General features: G+C 41.5%; 1 protein-coding gene across 3 annotated transcripts in view; it reads right to left on the bottom strand.

Moving 5' to 3' along the window:
• Positions 1–22,418, bottom strand: part of LOC138616273 (SH2 domain-containing adapter protein F-like) — a 127,271-nt gene that overhangs the window by 8,498 nt on the left and 96,355 nt on the right. Inside the window, exons 5-7 of one of the 3 annotated variants that reach the window (XM_069690471.1) lie at positions 12,180–12,326; positions 5,551–5,725; positions 5,260–5,379 (exon numbers count right to left, since the gene is read on the bottom strand). In XM_069690471.1, the coding sequence (XP_069546572.1) occupies positions 5,260–5,379; positions 5,551–5,725; positions 12,180–12,326 (442 nt within the window). The remainder of the gene's footprint in view (positions 1–5,259; positions 5,380–5,550; positions 5,726–12,179; positions 12,327–22,418) is intronic. The other 2 variants (XM_069690472.1, XM_069690473.1) reach the window with 2 other exon arrangements.

The following is a 22,418-nucleotide window of genomic DNA, read 5'->3' as shown; positions in this document are numbered from 1 at the left end:
GACTATTACATTTATAATCCAATAAGGCTGATGGACCAACAAAAGCATATATATTTGCCTCAGGTCTGTATTGGTTTTATGTCTCATCTGTGCCACATAAAGGAAAGCTTATCTATTGTGTGTAAACACGATCAAAACTACAAAGTGTCTTTGGAAAAGGCGTTAAATTGCAGATGTAAAGACTCTTTGGGGTTTTCTTGGCTATTTAGTTCCCCCCCCACGTCCACACTCTGGCACCAAACAGATTCTGCTGGATGGATTTTCTTCTTTTACTAACTATTTCTCTGCTCAGCCAGTGGAAACATGCTGTGCAGAGCTCTCATGAGGTGAGAAGCAGGATGACACTGTGCTCTGAGAGACTTCTGAAGGGTTTAATATGTGTCAAACATCTAAAAGTGTTTCTCTTCCACCTTGGCAAAACATGAAGAAGGGAGAAAAGAAGTGGTTGGGTGGCAGGTGAACAGAAAAAAGGGGTTAGGAGGGCAAAACGGACAGAAAATGATTTCTGTCAGGCCAGAGGACTCTTGAGGCGGGAGGTCTCGGCTACGCCCGTCTTTATCAATAATGCAATAGACATGCGTGACACCTCATGGCTTCATACATCTTTCAGCAACCTCAAACATGGAGGATCTTACCCTTGTGTTTCCACTCATTTTCTGTGGCAGCAGGGGAGGCTGGTGTGTGAGAGGAGGCTGTACTCAGAGAGTCACATCCGCCTGCCGAGTGGTGGCACCTGTCATTCTCACGAATCAGCACGCTGATCGTTTTCTAGGCTTGATGTGACAGACACCAAAGGCACAAGATGATGTTCTGTGAAACCCGGCAGCTGACTCGTGTGACGCACGCACGCACGCACGCACACACACACCCACACACACACACACACACACACACACACACACACACACACACACACATACACATTTTCTAGCAAATGCTTTGACAGTTTTTGTTTCTTCTCCTGCAGGTGCTTTTCCTGCCAGCAATTCAGCTTGTAAACACAGTAAATTGTCAAAAATGTGCTGTTATTTCTATTTCAAAAATAATAAGTGAAAAGCATCATTAAAGCCAATCCATCAATTGTAAGGGAGTGGAATAATGGGGGGAACCATATTCTGCCCAACGTATAAGCAGATCAAGTGCCAATTTGGCTCAGGGCTCCCTTACATCCAGTTGTGCTTACGGTCTCAAAAAGCTTTAGGACTGTCTCAGGGGACAGAAGAGGCAAAGGGTATTTCTGCTGGCTAAATGTCCAGGCCACCGTATGTTACAGTTTAACTTCTTTGCACAGACAGTAACACCCTCCTCAGCGTGACCCTTCTCCTCTTCCTCCTCTGAGTGTGACAAACAGCCATTATGAGTGTCACAGAAGTCATCCAACAGCTTGCTTTTTGGTAAAAACAGGAGCCTTCAGAGAAGCACAGGGTCAGGAGATCAGAGGAAGGCCCACTGTTGCCCATTAGTAAAACACTTTACACACCGTACTCCGCTATCATCTGCTGCCATCGTGCAGCCCATTATTGAGCATCACCTGGTCATCTTTTGAGTGTGAATTTGTGTAATGAGACCATTTCTGAACTCAAAGGTTAAAAACATATTTTAACGTCACACTAAATCACAATTTAACTTTTCTTATAATTGCTCTTCTCCCTGTCTGTCTGTTTCTGTACTTTTCTAGTGCCTCCAGGTCCACTTTCCCCAAAACTTTTTTACATTCACACAATCTAGCAATCAGCTATTTAATTTGTGGATAGAAAAACCCCGAGCATTAGGTAATCTCTTTTTCACCATAATAGAGAGATGGATGGATTCATTCTCCTGAAAATATTACCACAGGTTCATGTTCCAAAATTGGGTTGGTGCTTATTAGAGGTGCATTCATCAGATTATCTCCCGTCATTATTGCTGTCTATGTCAACATCATCCTACAGCAAAAACTTGTTGTTCTGGTGATGAGTCTAGTCCACTTGAGTTGATATTAATTTCATAATTACCTAATTTTAAAGTTCATCATTTAATAGTACATCATATATTCTGGTATTTGTACTTACCAGCTACATGTATGTATTCTCTTCGAGTACCCTATGAGTATTTTGAGTACTAAATGATGCATTTCTATCTGTGCTTATATTATTTTACAAATATTTATATCCCTTGTATTTCCAAGGAAAACACAACTGGCCTTCAAATCTTTCTTAGCATCTTCATATTCAATTATTTTTTTGTGGCAACTTTTTTCACCTTTTCTATATTGCCTTTAGGACTTTAATTACTATGCAACAATTCAAATTATTGCATCACGGTTGTTTGCCTCAGCCAACCAGTCAAGTTGCAGTTTACATCCATATATGTCCAGGTTAAATAATATGTATGGTGATGTCTTTGAAGGTTCCATGTATTGGCCTACAACTGGAAGCCATAGTGGGTATAGAAAAAAAAAAAGGGAGGTGGAAGAAAGTGAATACTAAAAAAAACACATAACAAAATATACAATCAGGAACCATCTTAGAGTAATAAATGTATATGTTTTTAGCATATAAATGAGGGATCAAGCTTAAGCCCTTATAAATCAGCGACCCCTCGATGTATAAGAAAAAGAGCATCTCTAAATAAGACAATACTATAACAAGGAGCTGTGGAAGGGTATCAGACGAGGGCATCATGAACCACAGTTCAAAGATGTAGACAATCCTTCAAATATGGATGTTGCGCCAAAGAAGCTACACATTCTAAAACATGGATGCTTCCCACACATCTTTAACACAGCAGCACAGAAGATCTATACAATCAGCAAAGTTTAAAGGTGGACACCCGAGATTAGTGTCACCAATTCAGTATCTGACCAAATGCAAAATATGCTCACAATCTCTGTTTCTAAGTTATGGTGTAGAATAATGGTCAGAAAAGTGTTTTTGAAGAACATCAGTATGTAAAAGTAAAATTTATTTTTGACCTTTCGGTAATAAAATGCCATCGCTTCATCATTTGATCCTGTTAGACATTTGAGTGAAATCTTGTCATAATTAGACCATGAATTCTTCAGTTATGGCCACAAAAGTGTTTGGTGAGGTCACAGTGACCTTTGACCACCAAAATCAAATCAGTTCATTCTTGAGTGAAGTGGCACCTTTATAAACAAAAACAAAAACAAAAACAAAACAAAAAAAATTCCTCAAGGCCTTCCTGAGATATTGCATTCATGAGGATGGGATGGATGGAAGATTGACAACCCGACAACAAAATGCATCTGACAACATGGCATTTTATCTTTTGTTTCCAGTTATTAAATAAGTTATTACCACTATTATGGGGATCTAGTGTAATTTATTTTCCCTGTTTGAATATCATAGTCATGCTTGCGCGTGACAAGTTATATTGCTGAGTCCGTCATGGACATGTGGACAGTCCAACACAGCATATGTGTTATAAAATGTGGATGTTTAGTACTCAACAAGTGAGAGACACATTTAGTCTCTCTGGTTTGCAGTCAGTCAGAGCGGCAGTGAAGCAGATCAGCATCCGAGGAGTCTGCAAGTCTTTTCGTCAGTCAGTAAGGCAGATAAAGAAGCAGTCACACAAGCATAAGCAGATGATCAGTCAGTGGGACACAGTTAGATAGACAGTCAGCTACAGCAGCATGAAGAGAATTGGAGGACCAGAGGACAGAATTATATTTCACTTCCAAGACATATAAGCCTCCAGCAAGATGAGCGCCACTGTAATAACAATGGCTAATCAATGTCTCTCCATATGAGTTTCATCTCATCTGAAGGTCGTCACAGAGTTGCGGACATTTTTCTAAATGTCATGTCATCGAGCCTTTCTTGTGATGTAAAATGGACCTATATAGAGTAATGTGATCTGTCAACATAGAGACTAGGATATCACAGGTGATAACTGAAGCTGGTTCTTAGACGGTTGCAAATTGCTGCTTATGTTTCTGACACCGTTGCCATGGCACCTGGTGGTGAAAATCATGAAAACAAACCCAGTAAAGCAGCACATTCCTGTCAGAGGAATGGGATGTGACTGCACTGCAGGCCTTGACGCTAAACTAACCTCTTCCAAATGTCAGACTAGACTAAACCAATCAGAGGGGCTCCTTTGAGCTCTCCGCTGGAAGCGGCAAGGGTCAGGGGGTCGACGATCAAAGGGCACCATTAACTGAGTTGTGGTCGCATCAGCAAATCAAGGAGTCGAGGCTATCGGAGGGTTTACCAGGGGGAGGTGGAGGACGAGCCACGGGCAGGACGTACAGCAGGTGGGAGATAGAGGTCTGAAGGGTGAAAGTTATTACCATAGAGTAAAGGCAGAGCCAGAAGACGAACGGGGCACAGGTACACATGGACCTTCACATGTTACACTTGTCCAGCACGTGTTCTCCACCAGTAAGCATGTGTCGCTGCTGTGGCGCTTGTTGTTATTTATTCTGTGTACAAATCCTAGAAAATAAACCTGTCTGACTCGGAGAGACCTTTAATTCTCTGACACTGTTGCCCCAGCAGCATAGACTGAGCATTTGGAACTATATTTCCCCCCCAGCTGTCATGTGCAACTGTGCATCTGATAATACAGCTTGTGGATTATTATTTTAGAGATGTAAAGCTGGGTATCATTCAAACATTTCCAATAAATGTTCCCGAACTGATACCTTGACTTCGAAATCACTTACTGAATGGTACTTTTTTTTGTACCAATTTTATAAAACCCAGTTTAATAAAAAGAAAATTATACATTATGGTACAAATTGTTAATTTGCATGCAGTTTAGAGGGGGAGAGTGTAACCCAAGTTTGTTTTCCGTAGCTTTCATTAAATACAGGTCATCGTCAGACATTATAATTTACTGATCTTCCATAAAAGTCTCACGTGGTATCAGTAGATGCCAGCTAGCTAACCGCACTCAGAAAAATGTACAGTTACTGCAGTATACAAAAGTGACACAGGTGTGTGACCAAAACTTAGCTTGAAAAGAGTAAATTAAGGTGTTCTAATGTAAGACTAAGTTCAAACTGTCATTGTATCGACATAAGTGGGCCGCCTAAGTAAAGACTATATATAGTAAATGCAGTAGCTCACTGATATTGCTGAAATTTACAACTAAACGTCACAAAAGTTATGGCTTTTAAAAGGGATTAAAATTTGCAATTGAACGACGAGGCATTTTCTGATAATAGATAGAAACGAATCAATTCAGTTGGTGCCATAAAGTATTGAAGTTCGTTACCCCGCCCTAAAGAGAAGAGAACGCTGTCCTTACTTGAGAGAGAGGGAGTAGTCGTTCTTGCTGGTCTCGCTGTTTCTCACAAGGTAGCTGGCCTCCTTACACAGCCTGAGCAGGGACTCTGCGTCTGTTCGGCTGATGGCTCCATGGTACCAACTACAGTGAACAACAGGAAATAGGAGTGAGAAGGACGGAGGAACAGAGGAATGGTAAGTACACAGACATGAAAGCAAGGGGTCAAACCTGATTATGAATATAAAACAAACAAAACTGGAGTATTTGAAATAAAATGTAGTCATAACACAGCGACACCAAGAACCGACTCACAACTGGCTTTCCAGGGGCATGGAGGGGTCAATCCGTTCCCCGAGAGAGGAGCTGCAGTGCTCCAGCGAAGACATTTTGGTGTTGACCAGACAGCCGCTGGAGTGTCGCTGCAGCGGCCGAGTTTTGCCCTCTTTGGTGGGCGACATTCGAGACTTCTCCACACCATCAAACTGGACTGTAATAGAGAAAAGTACAGCTGAAAAGATTTTATTCTGAAAGGACATATTTGATATTATAAAACCATTTACAGCTCTATATTACTGTATATACACTTCCACTAGACGTCAGATTAGGACAACTTAAAATAGCTAGTGTGCTTAGAAGGAGGTAGATATTTGTAAAGGTTATGACATAGATTGGTCTGCTCGATAAGATCGTGCGATGTGCGAGAACAGAAATCCTCACACACACACACACACACACACACACACACACACACACACACACACACACACACACACACACACACACACACACACAGGGTCACTTTGTGTAACTCATCCAACTGAAGGACGTGTACACAGTGGAAGAGGCATAAATCAATCCATCCCCAACGTGTACACATTCTAGCGAGGGAAAATACACACAAAGACAAACTTCCTCCAAAAGGTTCAAACAACCACTTGTGTCTGTAAATACAACCATATATCAAACAGTGTGAGAAAGCATGTACACTATTTCAAGTACACACAAATGTGCAAACAAGCACTCCTGGAAAATGACGCACGCGCACGCACACGTACACGCACAAACACACACACACACACACACACACACACAAGTTGTGCAAGTTAAACATTAAACCGGCATTTCAAACTCTCACGGTTGACTGTGGACATGACGAGCTCTCTTGGCTACCTTACAGGGAAGTGTTTGATGGTGTGTGAGTGAGTGTGTGTGTGTGTGTGTGTGTGTGTGGGGGGGGTTGCTTGAGGTGAGGAGGTCACTGAGCGTCTTCACAGCCAATCAGCACCAAGAAAAGGCACTTAAAGATTTATTTTAAAAAGTTAACATGAGAACAAAGGGGAAGATAATATTCAATTCCCTTTCATTTGTACGAAAGGGAATTTGCACTTCTGGCAAAGGTTACAGACGCTGGACACTGGAGGTTGGAGTAGTGGTCATCTGTGTATGTGTGTGTGTTTTAGCTGTTTTTCCTCAGTCATCCATCACTGTAATTGATGTCGAAACCCCTCTAGCTTTGGGAAAAAAAACTATTTAGAGCCACTGACACGCTTCTCAAGCAATAACAGAGAAGTAGCTTCCTCCGTCAACCGTATGACAAGCTTTAGCTGGAGATTGTTGGCCGCTTGATCAACACATCAAAGCCGAGCCTCTGATGGAAGGGGTTAATGAAGTATGAAACTCACAACCACGAGACGGTGTCCGTCTTTTCTGCTCTCTGTCAGCAATGACCAGTCTTGCATTTAGTGTTTAATTACCCAGGCTGAACATGGCAGGCAGTGTACAGACAGAAAGGCACTGTGATCTTAACAACATGTCGATGGAGGCCAACCTCACATCTGTCTAGACTCTGCATTCCATCAGAGGATTGCATTACACTTTACAGTCTGTGAGATCGCCAAGTGCTCCTGTATCACATTGAGGTGAAGGCCTGACAGTTTAAATGAATCAGTTTAGGCTACAGGAGACAATACCAGGTCAACACATTTTAGTAAGCTGGTGGAAACAAACATATGACCCTCTGCAACTGGAAATAAAACACTAAATACAAATGGTAACAGTCAGTAATAGTGCCAACAGCATTGAGATGATATTGCGTTATGGTACATTTACTCAGGTACTGTATTCAAGTTTTAAAGTACGTAATAGTCTGAAGATTTGAATCTTGTGCTACTTTATATCTCACCCCTACTACATTTCAGACATAAATAAGATATGTTTACTTTTCAGAATGGCATACAGAAATGGGATGAGGTCATAAAATGCAATAAAAGTGTTACAGATTAAACTACTGGTACCCAATTTATAGTTATATTGTAACTCCTGAGACAAAAACACTATCTACTTAGGGGCGATTGTCACACGTAAAATGCTGCAATCTTTCAAAGATTGGTGAAAGGCAATAATTGTATTTTTCATATTTACTACCCCATTATTCGTCTGACAACCTTACGGATTAATTTTGCAACCCTTTAAAGGGACCCCCGGCCCCAGTTTTGGAACCACATGATAAAACAGCCTAAATGTATGTAAATTAATTAAAACTATAGTGCCAGCTCAGTAAACAGTAAAATACTATTTAAATATTGTTGCATCAGTATTACCAATCTAATAACCTATATAATAATATATCAGTCACAGGGCAGATCAATTAGTATTTATTGATTCTTGTAATGGAGTATTTTTACACTGTATTAGTACTTGTTTCTTAAAATAAAGGATCTGAGTACTTCTTCTACCACTGCCTGTAGAGGAAAATGATCCAACAGCAAGTCAGGCTGTCGAGACAGATTGCTGTTGTTTCAGCTCTGACCACCAGGGGCTCCTCTTCACCTCCACACTCGCCTCCAGGTTGAACTCAATGGCCTTGAGCTCACTGATGCGTTTCCCTAAACATGAACTCATGGAAATGATTATTCCAAATGACTCCGATTGTTATCTTGGCCTCTGCACTTCTGTTCGTTATAGGGCTGCAGCCCGGTCTTAAAATGACAGCCAAATTGCACTGCTGCATGACAGCTGGGTAAATTGTGGGTCTAACCTCAGACCCGTGGAGGAGTAGGAGCTGCAGCTCCACTTCCTCTGGTCTGATGTCCGGACTACGGGCATGATGCTCCTGTGTTGCATCCAAGTCCAATGAAAGATATTACTAGTTATCCAATCTTTCATAGACTCCATTTGAACCACATACTTACTGCTGGGAATCCAATGCGAGCCAGATGAACATACAGTATATGTGTATGGGTGAGAAATAGCGTTTCCATGGGAACTGACCAAGGGGACACAGGAGATGCATGTTTGCTCCACTCAGCCGCTGTCAACGCTGACAGATCACAACATGAAGACGCAGCCAATTGCTCTCTCTCCTTTGCTTTCAATTTCTCTCTTCCTGTTTGCATATGTCCGGCCCTTCCTCTTCCCCTCTCTTTTGATCTTTGCTTCTCACAGACTCTGGCCCCATCTCTCCGACTCTCGCTGCCTTTTTCTCTGTGCTCTCTTGCTTGTCGGGGATAAAAACAAGATTGCGGAGGAATGTCTCAAAAAAAAAAAAAAAAAAAAAAAGAAAAGGACAGACAGACCAATAACAGCTTTGATCTGTTATCTCTGATGGCCCTAATGGAGGGCTGGAATTCACTGATTATGTCTGTTCCTACAACTAAATCGTTAAACTCTATCTACTTATATTTTGAGTCCAGCAGATTAGACTTTGAAAATGGTAGAATGTATTTTTACATTTGCCTGTGATCTAAAAATAATGGTATCTGCTATTGTGGCAAAATAATGAATGCTGCCATCTTGGCTTTCCGCACTCAGTCCATCTCTGTATTGTGTCTACAGCCCACTCAGCCATCCGCCTGACCTCAGCTCTTTACATTTCCTCCATTCTCCCGGTGCCCACACTAATTCCTCCTCTAGCCCAGATCCAACAATCAGTGCTTTATTTGACCTTGATTAAACTGTTTTTTTTTTCCTCCTAACTGCCAAGAAAAGGGTTGAATAGCTATTCTCAGTGGAGCTCACCCCGTCAACCTTTCCCGTCAGACCTTGAGACTTCTCCGCAGGCAGGGTGCATAGTTCTACAAGAGTAGCGAATTACCCTGAAGAAAGAGCCTCCAAACTAAACAAAAAGCTATCATTTTTATTTGCTCGAGTGTGAACGGACTTGTGTCTGCTTTGTTTGCCAGCCGTCTCTCCAACACCAGCTTCAAAGTGTTGTAGAATTATGTTTTAAGGCTGAATATCAGCGGGAGTGAGGCAAACCAATTCCCCTTTCATTCTCAGGAGCGCACAGTCCAAGACATGGCCGACAGGAGATTGACGAGAGGATTGGCTCACAGGGAAACAAAAGCCCTGAGAGGCAGCTTAAGAGGGACGAGAGGGCGCACGCGCGCACACACATACACACGCACGCACACACGCACACACGCGTCTTCTCATAAACACACAAAGACGAGTACGAAAATGTGCAGGGGCATCTGTGTGCGTTATCAGTATTGTTGCTTGTAAAGCACAGCAAATGGAATCTGTGTATCAGATTGAACTGTCAGTCAGATGGTGATGGATGGCTGAAAGACCTGTCTCCTTCCGACACATAGTTTCCTTTAGAGAGCGCTGTAAAAAAAAAACAGAGGGTGACGAGGAGGGTGAGAGTGTGAGAATGTGACCTGATTGGCTAGGACACAAATAAACAGAAATGTCAAAAGGACATTTCCATGATTGCCCTGCAACCAACCCACAGGAAAGGTCTCTGCGTTGTATCACAGCAGAGCAACGCAAAGCTCAGCATGACAGAAAACAACACCACAAACAAGAATCTTAAATAAAAAAAAAGCCATTAAATGGAACAATAACCGTGTCAAGAGCTGCACTATCCAAAGCGAAAAGTTCGACGAGCACCAAAAGTGCAGTAACATTCATCACTGAGGACTCTGTGAAACCTGACTACTCTTCCCCCTCTGCACACACTCCTGCGTACAGTCCTCTCATTAAGCTAGCTAATTAGTTCTCATTTACTAATGATACTCCTATCCAAAAAGATGACTAGTCTGAGGGGCGAAGTGTGTCATCGACTGCTGTATTGTGCGGTGAAAATTAAGTTTCCCAGCTTTGACGTGTGAAACAATTAACAGGTCTGCATCTCATTAGGATGCACTGCACACTGCCCGGTGTAGTCTGATAATCTGGGAACTGGTAGCTTTACTTTTATGTTGCTATTAATTATATGCACTGGGAACTCAAAAAATGATTTGTTGGATGGCTTTTAATAATATATTTTTAGAGCCCCACTGCTGCTGCTGAATCTGTAAATTTAATCTCTGATGATTTTCCATTGAGGAATTCACGCTCTTCTTTTATATAAATGTTGAAATAAACCTCGAATTAGGTTTTCCAAGACAAAGGAATGACCCCCCCCCCTCTCCCAAAGTGTCAGCGAGTGAATCTATGTCCAATTAAATCTTTTAATTTAACTTAGTTTATTTCCTTTTGTCTTCTTAGATTAGAGGAAGGTGTGAGAAATGCTTCAAAGTGTGGATAATTAATTCCTGCCAAAAAACAAAGGCAGAGAGCTCTTTATTGTACTCCGACAAAAGTGCCAGCCATTAATATGCAGATGTAATATCTGCTTTGCCAATCTGCATTTCAGATTTGATAATGAGGTTGAATTGATAAGGCACATTTACCTGAACTGTCTTAGAACAAACCATAACAGCCTTTTAAACACACATACAGACCCTGAGCTCTTTACTCGGGCTGAGCCGGTCCAGAGTGTGTTCGTAACCGAGTGTGTAACGGATGACTAATGTCGTGGTGTGTGACTGAGGGTCTGCCTGTATGCCGAGGTCAAGAGAGTGCATTGTAACTGTATTCACAGGGGTTGTGGAGGCCATCACCCCCCCTTGTGTCTGCCACAGGGACCTTTGACCCCAAAGATGTAGAGTGGGGCCATACTGGCTGAGACAGAGGGGGGATCACTTTACAGCTGGACGCCAATCTTAAACCCGCTCACATCACAGAGGGAACCAGAACCTTTCCCATGGATTTATGGACATAAATCAACTCCTTGCCCTGTCCTCGCCTGCAACACACAGTGGTGTCCTCTTACATGGCCTCACTCTAAGTCTTCCCACTCTGCCAGGGGAAATCCCATTCCTGGCATTAGTTCTGCTACATGTCTGTCTTTTCCCTGGATAATTACAGCAGTCAAGAGTGTGAGTGCGCGCAGGCTTCAGAATCAACTAATGGCCCTCTTGGTTAAAAATAGGTGAATTACTCGTCCGGCATGACACTAAATATGGCAGTAAGTCAAGAACTAGAATCGGCTAAAATGAGTTTGAGTTTTTTTTAATTAATGTAAGCCACTTGCAGAGAACACCAGGCCGTAGGGACATCTGGGATGGTTATGAGTATGTTGACAAGAGGAAATGGGGGTCACAGCAAATGGCAATTACGCATGCAGAAGGCAGTTCTGCACAATTAAAACTAATGAGCCTTCAGCCTAAAACCTGCACAAGAGTTAGTGATTTTCTGCCACATGTAATCCAGATGGAAAAGTGCAGTCATTACTGAGCTAATACCTAAAGTCATATTATTCAGTGCCTCTCAAAGATGTGAACTCTTTAAGTAAGTCATCGCTGACTGGAAAATTTAAGACTAACATTATCCTACCCTGTCCTACTGGATAGATGCTATGTTTTTCTAGTTGTTATATAATTCCCTCCTAAAAGTTCAGGACAGCCACAGAAATGGAAACGTAAAAATACAAATATTAAATATGTCCCACTTAAATACGACACACACACTCTTATGTTTTAACTGTTCCTTAATGAAACTAGATTGGATCGATGGACAGACAGATGGATGGACAGACTGGTGGACAGGGAGATGGGTGGATGGAGGGTTAATCGATGGGAAAGACGCTGGACAATGTGAACACCAACACCCACCATGGTGGTGCTGGTCACAGCTCGTCTGTCCTGGCGAGGGCTGAGCTGTCTGGGAAGGAGACTCTATCTCCTCCACCAGGGGAGGGCTGGTGTTGAGTTGGCCGACAGGAGGGGGCCATGGTAGGTCCTTGATCACTTTAATCTCTACTGCAAGTGTCCACCAGAGGAGAGATAGAGGGAAAGAGAAGGACAGCAACGAGAGGCAGAAATGGACAACGACAGGGAGTGGAGGAAAGGGAAGTCATGACAGAGGAAAAAGAGAAAAGGTAGAAGGCGTAAGTGAGAAATGCTGTTGATAAGAGCAAAAGATCACAGCCTTGATGTAGAGAGCTGGTTTACACTGTGATCCCAGAATCAGCAGCAGCTGTGGACTTGAAAAGGAAGGAATACAACAGGACTGAAAAGAAAGCCAAGTTAGTTCTAAAAGTCGGGCTGAATTTTAAAGCCACTTCAGTTCAACTTGAATACACAGATTGCCGAGAGGACATTAAGGTGAAAAAAAGAGATCTACAAGATTTCTCGATAAGTCCATTTAATAATGGACTCAAATTCAGCCACTCCAGCCCCACTGGCCCTAACTTAACGAATCCAAGCTCACGCCTGAATAACTTTAGTCACACCTTGACAGAGATGCACTCGAAACACGCAAAACAAAGTTCTGAGATTTATATTCACAAGATTTAAATACATGATGTGTTTTATGACATACTAGAATAAAGTGGCAGGCCAAATTAACACAATGCTGTGTTCTAAAAATGTAAACTATAATATAAAAACCTGCCTTAAGATCCAGACGCTCACTGATACGGTACTTCAGAATACACTTTGCTGTTATTTCTAATGATGAATTTGAAGAAGAAAAAAAAAGACCTCAGGCCTCTATGAAACGATGAACAACAATTTGGAGAACATTTGTCGCTGAAACGTACCTCAGAGTAATCTATCTCGGCGGTGGACACTAACCCTTTAAATAATGTATGCCCTGTGTCCGGCCGGGATATTAGCAGGCTTAATCGAACGCTCCAACAGCAGCACATCTGCTTCTACATGGGGCGACATGTTAAATAGCTGAGGATAATTAATAAATGAGGAGAGGGGGATGCTTTTTCTTCATCAGAGAACAAAAACAACATTAGAAGCCGAGGCTAAAAGATAAATGTAGTCCACCTGTAATAGCTTTTGAAAGCTAATATATATTCCTCTTTATGTATCTATATAATATCTATATAATCATATATATATGTGTAATCATATATGATTCTGTGGCTGACTCTTACGTAAATTTTCAGACAGATCTTCCAGCAATAACATTTTACGTACGACAAGGAAACAATCTAATGTCAATGGTCGTGGTGTTGGAGGGTTAGGGTTAGGGAAAGTAGTATAAAAGAAGAGAAAGTTATTGTGCTTTCATCTGCCTAACTGCTACTTTTAGCAGTCTGTGTCTTTCAACGCAAATCCTGAGGCATCAAAATCAGCAATGATTCTTTTATGCTCCTACAAGAGGAAGCAGAAAAAAAAACCATTCAAGTAATTTATGGGTTTATGGGGATTAAATAATCCCCAAAATTCCATCTCCTTTATCAAATTCAAACGCATTCAGTGAATGAAGTTGAGGTGAAAGTCTGGTGTAACATTGGCGGGAAACGCCCTCAGTGGTAGCGTTCACTTCTATCCATCAAAGTGCCCTGAAATCATCAATGTGACAGTTATACGGCACATCATCCGTCACATCAGTCATGTAAGGGCGATGACAGCCTTTTGTGACTCAGGAGGACATGGGCCAATAGGAGGAGGATGGATTGATTGATGTAAATCAGATATAGACTGCATTATACAGGCCTTCTATGTGACATGTCAAAAAGAGTGTGGCAGGGGGGGTTTAGGCTTTGTAGTTTTGGCCACTGTTGCGTTGGTTAAAGTAACATTTATTGTGACTCGACTGTACTGTATGTTAAGATTGTTAATAAGGCCAGTTTTGCCAGCAAGTATTTCTTGAAGGAAAGCAATTATTTTGTTACAGTAGAGTAATAATTTGACACCATTCATCTAAAAAAGAAAAAGAAAAAAGAAGCTGCCCAAGATAAAGAGGATGCAGCTGAACCATTAGTGTGTCACTGTCTTTTATAGGCTGGTATACAGGCAATACATGAAAAGACATAGGTCATTGTATATCTTTTCATCACATACATCATGCGCATCCTCTGATGGAGGATGCGCATGATGTTATGGACTTGTCTATCTTCCACCCTGCAAGGAATTGAGGCCCGGTGGTGGTAGAGGACATGCTAATGAGAGGCAATATCTGCAAGCTAGATGAAGGGGGGAAACTGGAGAATATTCAAGCAATTAAATAGCTGGGCCTGCAGTGTCAGGGGGCTAATCTAGAGAAAGGTGGCTGGAAGGTGGAGCTGCTCACCGTCTCTCCTGATGAGTGAGGTATAGTGTGGCGGTGGAATAGAGACAGAAGGTCAAAAACTTGGCGAGATAATATAACTTCCTCTACTTTGGGGTGAAGTAGGGGACTCTCTTCCTATGAGATTAAAAGCCTAATGCTCATTTCACATTGCAGATTAGCGTGTAATTGTTTGGGGCGCAGAAGGCTGCCTGCTCTCTGCAGCCTCACTGTGGGGACAAGGAAATGATTTGGGCGAGCGTGGCTCAGACTCACTCGGTTGCACCGTTGAATAATAGAATTTAGCACTGTGAAAATTAAGAAAAATTGATTTAATAGCCAGGTGTGGTTGTATTTTATTTTATTTTTTTTAATTAAAACTCTGGGGGCCTCATCTTCAAAAAAAATGCAAAAGTGTTGCCAAGTCCCGAGGTCGCCGGCACTTCTGGATGCCATGTTGCTGCATAGATGAGTGCATCTTTACACCTTGGAGCTTTCATTCAAATTCATTGACAAAATAAAATTCAGGATGAAAGCGACAACAGCGCTCATACAGACACACAACAGTTGATTTACACGTGAAGGCTTATCACACTGCAATAGACTTTTTCACACATCTGCCTCAATCCCACTCAATCCTCTGTGAAAAACAGGGCTAAATAAACCTGTTTACAGGTCTGCTGGCTGATGCAGGTATATCAGCTCTGTGGGTGGTTTGTTGTCGTCCGTGTGAATTACAGGTTAAGTGCTTTATGTTAATCACACTCCCCATAGTGTTTAAATAATTTGTGTTTGTTTATGTCAGGTATATTGCATGTATTTCCATGCTTGTGCAATTGAGATAGTTGCTGTCAAAATATACAATCAAAAAATTTGAAGCATCATTAACCTTTTTAGAGGCAACAGTGTGATTGTATTTTTCTTCCTTGAATAAAACGAAAAGAATGCAGAGCCAAATGACTATTTCTGAAGGACGTAAACATGTCCAATCTTCTTTGTCATCTAATCTGATTGTATTTGGATCAATATGCCATTTCTAATCTGCATAATCCTCAACTCCCATTAGTAGACAACACCTCCTGTTGATAGAGGAAAGGAGGCTATTAACGATTCTCAATCGACAAAGCACCTGTCGCTCATGCACAATAGTGGCCATGTTAGCAATTTGAATAGGAAAATCTGAAAACAGCCTCATGGGTCCATGCCCATGTCCTACATGCTTTGTGGTTTATTATTTGTTTCACATCTATATTGATGTTGCAGTTAATAATAATAATACAAAAAAAAGCAGAATACTTGAACAACGGACAAGAGTCTCTTCTTTATCTGTGTTTTCCCTCCCTTTGTTCTTCCAGGAGCAGATCTATTTTTAAAGCCAGGTATTTGTTTACCCTGGCTTTTCATTAGCCCGTAGCATTTCATCACTGTAAACAGTGCAGCACCATAAATCACCAGCTATGCTCGTTTCCACCAACACCATTTAATTTAGTTCTGCTTAATTTGGTTGGCTAATTGCATGCATATTCAAAACAAGCTGGAAGATTGTGATGTTTATACTGCACATTATGAGCAGAGGTGCTCAGAACACAAAACCAGCCTCTTCTGAGGACGCGTTTGTTCCATCGGCACTCAAATCATTACAGATAACAACTGTGTAATGCTCCAGGGGAACTGAAATGCCACCTCATAATTCTCCGCATACTGAATCCGTCAAATTATACGGTCCAGCTCTCTTTCAAAGCACCGATCTGTTTTGAAAGACCATGTGTTTGTGGTAAAAGAGAAAGTGGCACAGAATCTGGGTGATGGAGATGAGACAAGGCCTTTTCCCCTGCTCTTCCATACAGAGAGAAGGGAGGGATGGGTTACTGACGGCCGGCCCGAAGGTGCTTCCATGGGGGCTTGCTGGCGGAGCTCTTCTTCTATACTTTGGGAGGACGGTTTACCGCGCTGTTGTGTGGCGCCAATGTGTGCGAGTGAAGATAAGACCCGTGGCAGCGCTCTGTGGAAGACGGCAGGACATATTTGAGCCTCATGAAAGAGGGCTGCCAGAAAGGTTATCAGCAGGGTGTTGCAGCAGAGGCCAGGAGGACAAGACGGGGTTGTAGATTGACAGACAGCGCTGGGGGAAATCGGATCAGCCGAGCAGAGAGAAGGAGAACCGAAGCACCCACAAAACAGCTGGCTTGCACCCTGCTGCAAGTCATCAGTGCGGGTCTGTAACTGAATCAATTATTTATTTTAGGACTTTAGACTTGGGTCTCAGATTTCTGGGTCGTTAAGCCCATGAAGATTCATTAAAAAACCATAAAGCTCCCCAAGACCTGAGGTAGCGGGCGACAGCGCTGTCTCTGATCTCCGTGTTAAACGCACGGTACCCCGCTGGCCAGGGGCCAAATGAAAGGAGTTACTAGCAGGTAACAGAGGGCAAGGAGATTAGGTAACAATGACTCTCGATACCATTCCTGCCGTGACGAGGCTCAGATTTCCGATGGCGGCGTGTCCACGTCTGGGTGTGTGAGTGAGTGTATCGCATGCGAAGCCAAAATACAGAGGCTGCTGGACACGGGAGCACACCTTCTCTGGCCTTCACATGCAGGCCCTCCATACAGTATATGCTCAAATTCTAATGCGTCTCCCTCACGCTTCACCTCCAGACTCATCCATCACCTCCTCAGCGGCCGGGAAGGAGGCAGGAAAAGAGGTTGCGGTGGGTGCACGTGCTTGGTCTATAGGGGGGTGGGTGATGAGTGATTAACCAAACCGCAAGTACACAGTCTCCCAACACCCTAACAAGGCAGGGAATTTACATTCCATTGCATACCTGTCAGGAGATAGTCCAACAGTGAATAATAACAGCAGACCAAGTGTGAAGAGGAGAGCATGCAGACAGTGATAGGGACATCTGAGGAAAAAGGGCTGCAGCAGGCAGCTCTAGTCTGCTCTCCTTCCCCTATCATTAATGAAGACAAATAGTCTTTTATACAGATTGTATTATCGCCTTATACCATAGTGGGAGGGTGTAGGCAGCACTTGGTACATATTTAATCGTGTTTTTTTTTCCCCCTTTTTTTTTTTTGAAAGCCACTCAGCAGTTTAATAAGATTCTGCATCTTTTTTTTTATTATCTGCTAATACTTTGTTTGGACACACTTTCATTTCCCACATAATTGTTGGTATATAAACTGCAAAGGTTTTGATGTGTGCAGGAAACTGCTTCTGAAATCCAAATGGTGGAACAGTGTCATTAATCATGGATATTACACCGCCGTAAAGTGCTACGGCAAGTATAGAAACATAACCGAGGAAAATTACCCTCTAAAAACGCATAAAAGTACATAGAGCTATTCTTAGTTTGACTCTAAAACAAGCCATCTGCCCACAGAAATGCTTGGCTCAGGCCTGAAGTAGCAACCTGATAATGTTTTTACTTAATTGCTGACGTGGAGACTCGACAGCGTCACCACTATGGAGCTCAGTAGGGAGAAGAACACAAGCAGTCAGACAACCACGCTGGTTGTAAACAAATCTCCATATTAAACATGTTATCCTCAACAATTTAAACAATATGATCATCACCTGCTGCATACAGCACAACAACTGCATAAGACGTGTTAAATCAGAAAGTAGCTTTGACAAATCCAATGGGTATCAACAGTGGACAGGTGGGGATAAATAACATTGAGTTTCTCTTTTATACAGTCGGTTTAGGTAATATTAAGGAAAGGTAAAATGAGACCCAAGTAAAAACAACATTTTTTTTTCTTTTCAATACATACATTGTTTTGATTAGTTTTTCAATTTGCAGCCTTGATTTGTGGTGTCAAAACTATACTTTTACACCAATTTATGTGAACATTAAGGTTTCTTCACACTGTCTATAGCAGTGATTCCCAAACTGTGGTATGTGTACCACTGGTGGTATGCGAGGTTCCACATGGTGGTATGAAACAGACTAAAAGCCCTAACAATTGTACTCCAACTGTTTCAACTCCAAAACAGTAATTTAATTTAATTTCACATTACAATGATGTAAAAATTTGTCCAAATATTTCAGAAATACAAGTTGCCTGTTTTTGGCTGTGTAGGGTGACGTCACGTCCGACATAAAGAGAACTTTAGCTTGACACAGTCGCATTCAGAATCGTTGACGTTAGTGCACAGAATGAGTGACATTTTTTTGAAATGGCTACAGCGTCCAAAAAACAGCCGAGAGACAATTGATAATGCTGGAGCGGACGGGTCAGACAAGCCTTTCAATGCAGGTCAGGAGTTGGACTCTGCAGTTGAGCCTCTGCCATTTCAACAGGAGTAAGCAAATGTATTATTTGATCTTAAAACAGCAGCCTGTCAAGCCCATTTGATTTGAAGGGAAAACAGTTGCTGCCATTTGCAGTGGGAAGTGGTTGTTGGGAAATTGAGTTTGCTACACAGTGGTACTGTATGTGGTGTGAAAAGTTTGGGAACATCTATTGTCTAAATGTTACTTTCACTACAAAAGACTTCAAAAGAAGTTCTAAAAATAAAGTTCTACCACCAAACCCAGGAAAAAAAAAAAAATCAATTAGAGTCTTAACTAAAAAAAAAAAAAAAAAAAAAAAAGTTAAATATAGGATAAGGAAATACAAGCTCAACCTGGATCTGACAACTATTTGAGCAAACAAGGCGTCTAGACGTATCAAGCTCGAACTTACAGTAAGCCCATGATCTTATAACTGCAGTCTAAAATTTCATAAACCCCAAGTAGCCCTGCCTTGAGTAAGAATGCACGGTAATTCAATACTGCCTCTATGAGACAGAATGATACCAAAGATTTTGTGGCATCAGAAAATGAATGGATCAAAATTAATCCACAGTGGTGGGGTAAAACAGCTGATGGGGAACTCTGGGACAAGTCCAATGTAACCCAGGCTCTGAATTGACTCTCAAACAGTGCCGGGAGGGATGAGACGGGGATGACTGGGAAAGGAATTGGCTCCCAAGTGGACTTAAACACTCAAGCAGTGCATAATTTCTTGACGGTGGAGGTAAGAGGGTCGCAAAGACCAGAGACATGGGTGCAAGCGCAAGAGCACAAACCTTTAAAAGGTGGGAAACTTTCTCTAAGCCCCTTGATGTCTGGATCCACGGCTGCTCTACACTGACACCTGCAACAAGCCGGCGTTGACAAGGCTTGTCCCAGAGACGTCTTTCTCATCTTTCTTTTTTATTTATTTCTGTCTTTCAAATAGTGGGGAATTATTTCTGCTTGAATTAAACATAAGACAGAATGAAGACGTGCAGTAAATCAAAGTACTTTTTAGACCGCAGCTTTCTTCTTTGAAACACAACTTGAAGACTTATCTCTTCAATTCCCAGGCAACACTTTGACATCCAATGGAAATTAAATTAATCATCATCAAAGGAGGGACAGTGTCTGTAAAGGGGGAGTTGAAAGAAGAATGTGTTAGTAAATAGCGCCCTAAACAAACTCCGCTGAGTGCTGCTTGACAGAAAAATAATGAGGGAGCGAAAGAAAGTGATTAAGAATGCAGCATCCCTTATTTAACTAATCACTGGCAGAGGCAGAACAGCGTGACTCCTATGAAGACCTCAGTGCCTCAGTACACAGAAGTAAACAGGAAACAGGATTTAGGTGACAAACATTTAAGAATACACAGAAGGAGGATGAATGAACAGACAGACATGACACATTATAAATTTACATACAGAGATTAACTTGGGCCTGAGAAAACCCCAATAAGCTCCTGTCAAATCAGAAACTGCTGCCCCATTGTAATAAATCCAGCTGAACATGTCATGTTGTGTAGGGTGTTAAAAATCATCATAACTAGCCAAAATCTATTCAGTGGACCGAGGTGACTTCCTGTGTTCTCGTCTGTTTTTTTTTTTTTTAGAAGTGATAGTGCTGACTGCTGGTACAGAGTGGCCCTCTCATTACCGGCAGGTATGCACTGAATCCACAAATGAGATTCATGAGCTTGCTACCAATGTTATGCCACACAAGTGACTTAAACATGTTACATATTACAGCGGAGTTGCAAACACACAAAAACAAAACTGTCATCGTGCCCTCCCAGTGATTTTAGACAGTCATGTTGACATCTTTCCAGCTGGAAATGGATTTGATAACATCATTAGGGGAAATACTGACGGAATATGTGGGCTACCTGTAGGATGTTCAAAGTATTACATCAAAATTTGATTCAATAGCTGAGACAGATGGAATTGGCTTGAGGATTTGGCAATAATAATAATGTATGTTTGAATGTTGAAATTAAAATGCAGCTTTAACTTGTGTTTTAGAGTGTATTAGTTGTTATGCACCTCCACATCTCTCAGCCAGTCCCCCGATGTGTCCATCTTAATGCCCATTAACGGCACAACAGCATCTCTCACCCTCTGCGTTGTAATCATTTTGCTTTATTGAAATGGAACGTATCTTTCGTTTCAAAGAACATAGAATGGAAACTAAGAGATAAATAAAATATTGGAATAATAAAAGTATAAAACAGTAAGTTACTTGAGCATTATCTTTGTATTCTGCCTCACGCTCACTTGGCGGTTTGATTTACAATCCGATGAAGCCCAATTACTCCTCCAAGTCTAAAAGCCAAATTACATACTTTGCAACTACAAGCTTTGCAATGAGCCTTGAGGCCATGCATATTCTTAATGTGATTTTTCTTCCTTTTAGCTGTAATTAAAAAGGAGAATGGCTCATTTGTTGGTGATTTTGTCATTCTGGTGTTATCAAGAGGCAGACACACTCAAGGCTTTCTGAATGTGCGACCAAATAAAGAGCTGCAAAACTATTTACAGCCCAGATGCTGAAGAGGACTTTTAATTTACATCACCTTTGCTCAAGCACTTTTTTGTTTGTTTCCTGTATTCAAGTGCGAGGCTCCCTTTTATGATTATCTTTATTATCAATCTGTCAATTAGTTTCTTAATTTCTGGATTTATAGACAGTTTTGTCATTGAAATATCAAAACAACTTTAAAAAAAAAATACATACAAGTACATACTTTTAAACATAGGTGACTTTCAAATATTTTGTGACATTGAAGCAGCAATTTGTGATCATTATTTTGTATCAACATACTTTCATGTGATGTGTTCTGCTGGGATGTTTTAAACATCCCAATAGAAGACCATACAGCATGTCAATGTTGTTCTAACTTATTCTCTAAGTAAACATAGATTGACCCGTATACCCATCACCCCTTCGTCTGAGCACCATCAAGTGTTATTGAACTAATTGCACTTGCTGCACTTGTGTCTGCTGAAAGGTGGATTTGAAGGATTTCTGCTATGCTTTTGCCTTTTTTTTTTTTTTTTTCATCCACTTCAAGCACTGGCCAATGATGCAAGTAGCATCTTGATAATGTCATTGGAATAAGGAACATTTATAAAGCATTTTGAGAGGGTGGTTTGGTTTTGAGGTAATTATATTTAGGAGTGAAATGTATCAAACAAGAATATATACAGTGAAAGAAAGAGACACTCCCCAGCCCCGTCTCCAATGGTACCTGTGACGGATTTAGAAGTGGAGTCCTTTCTTCTGTCGGGGCCTGATCCAGTGCCACTTACAGAGCCCCCGTAGCTAATGCAGTCATAACAAAGCAGAGCTGTTCAAGGATAAAAAAAAAAAAAAGAAAAAATATATAAAGAGAAAAAGGGCGAGGAAAAATAGAGTCAAGGGTTGCTGATTTTCTTTTCTTAGATCAGTTAAAAGACTTGGCATTTTTTTTTTTTTCCTCTTTATAAATCGGGGTGCATATTTCTATTCCAAAGCCATAGTCTCTCCAGGAACAGCCCTGTTTGATGTTATGGCTGTGTTA

Source organism: Brachyistius frenatus, unplaced genomic scaffold, assembly GCF_029030835.1.
Source record: "Brachyistius frenatus isolate BFR_SWC_R1_liver_20210118 unplaced genomic scaffold, ASM2903083v1 Contig_9, whole genome shotgun sequence".
In the NCBI taxonomy this organism is placed as follows: Eukaryota; Metazoa; Chordata; class Actinopteri; family Embiotocidae; genus Brachyistius; species Brachyistius frenatus.
This window is presented reverse-complemented; position numbering and strand designations above follow the sequence as displayed.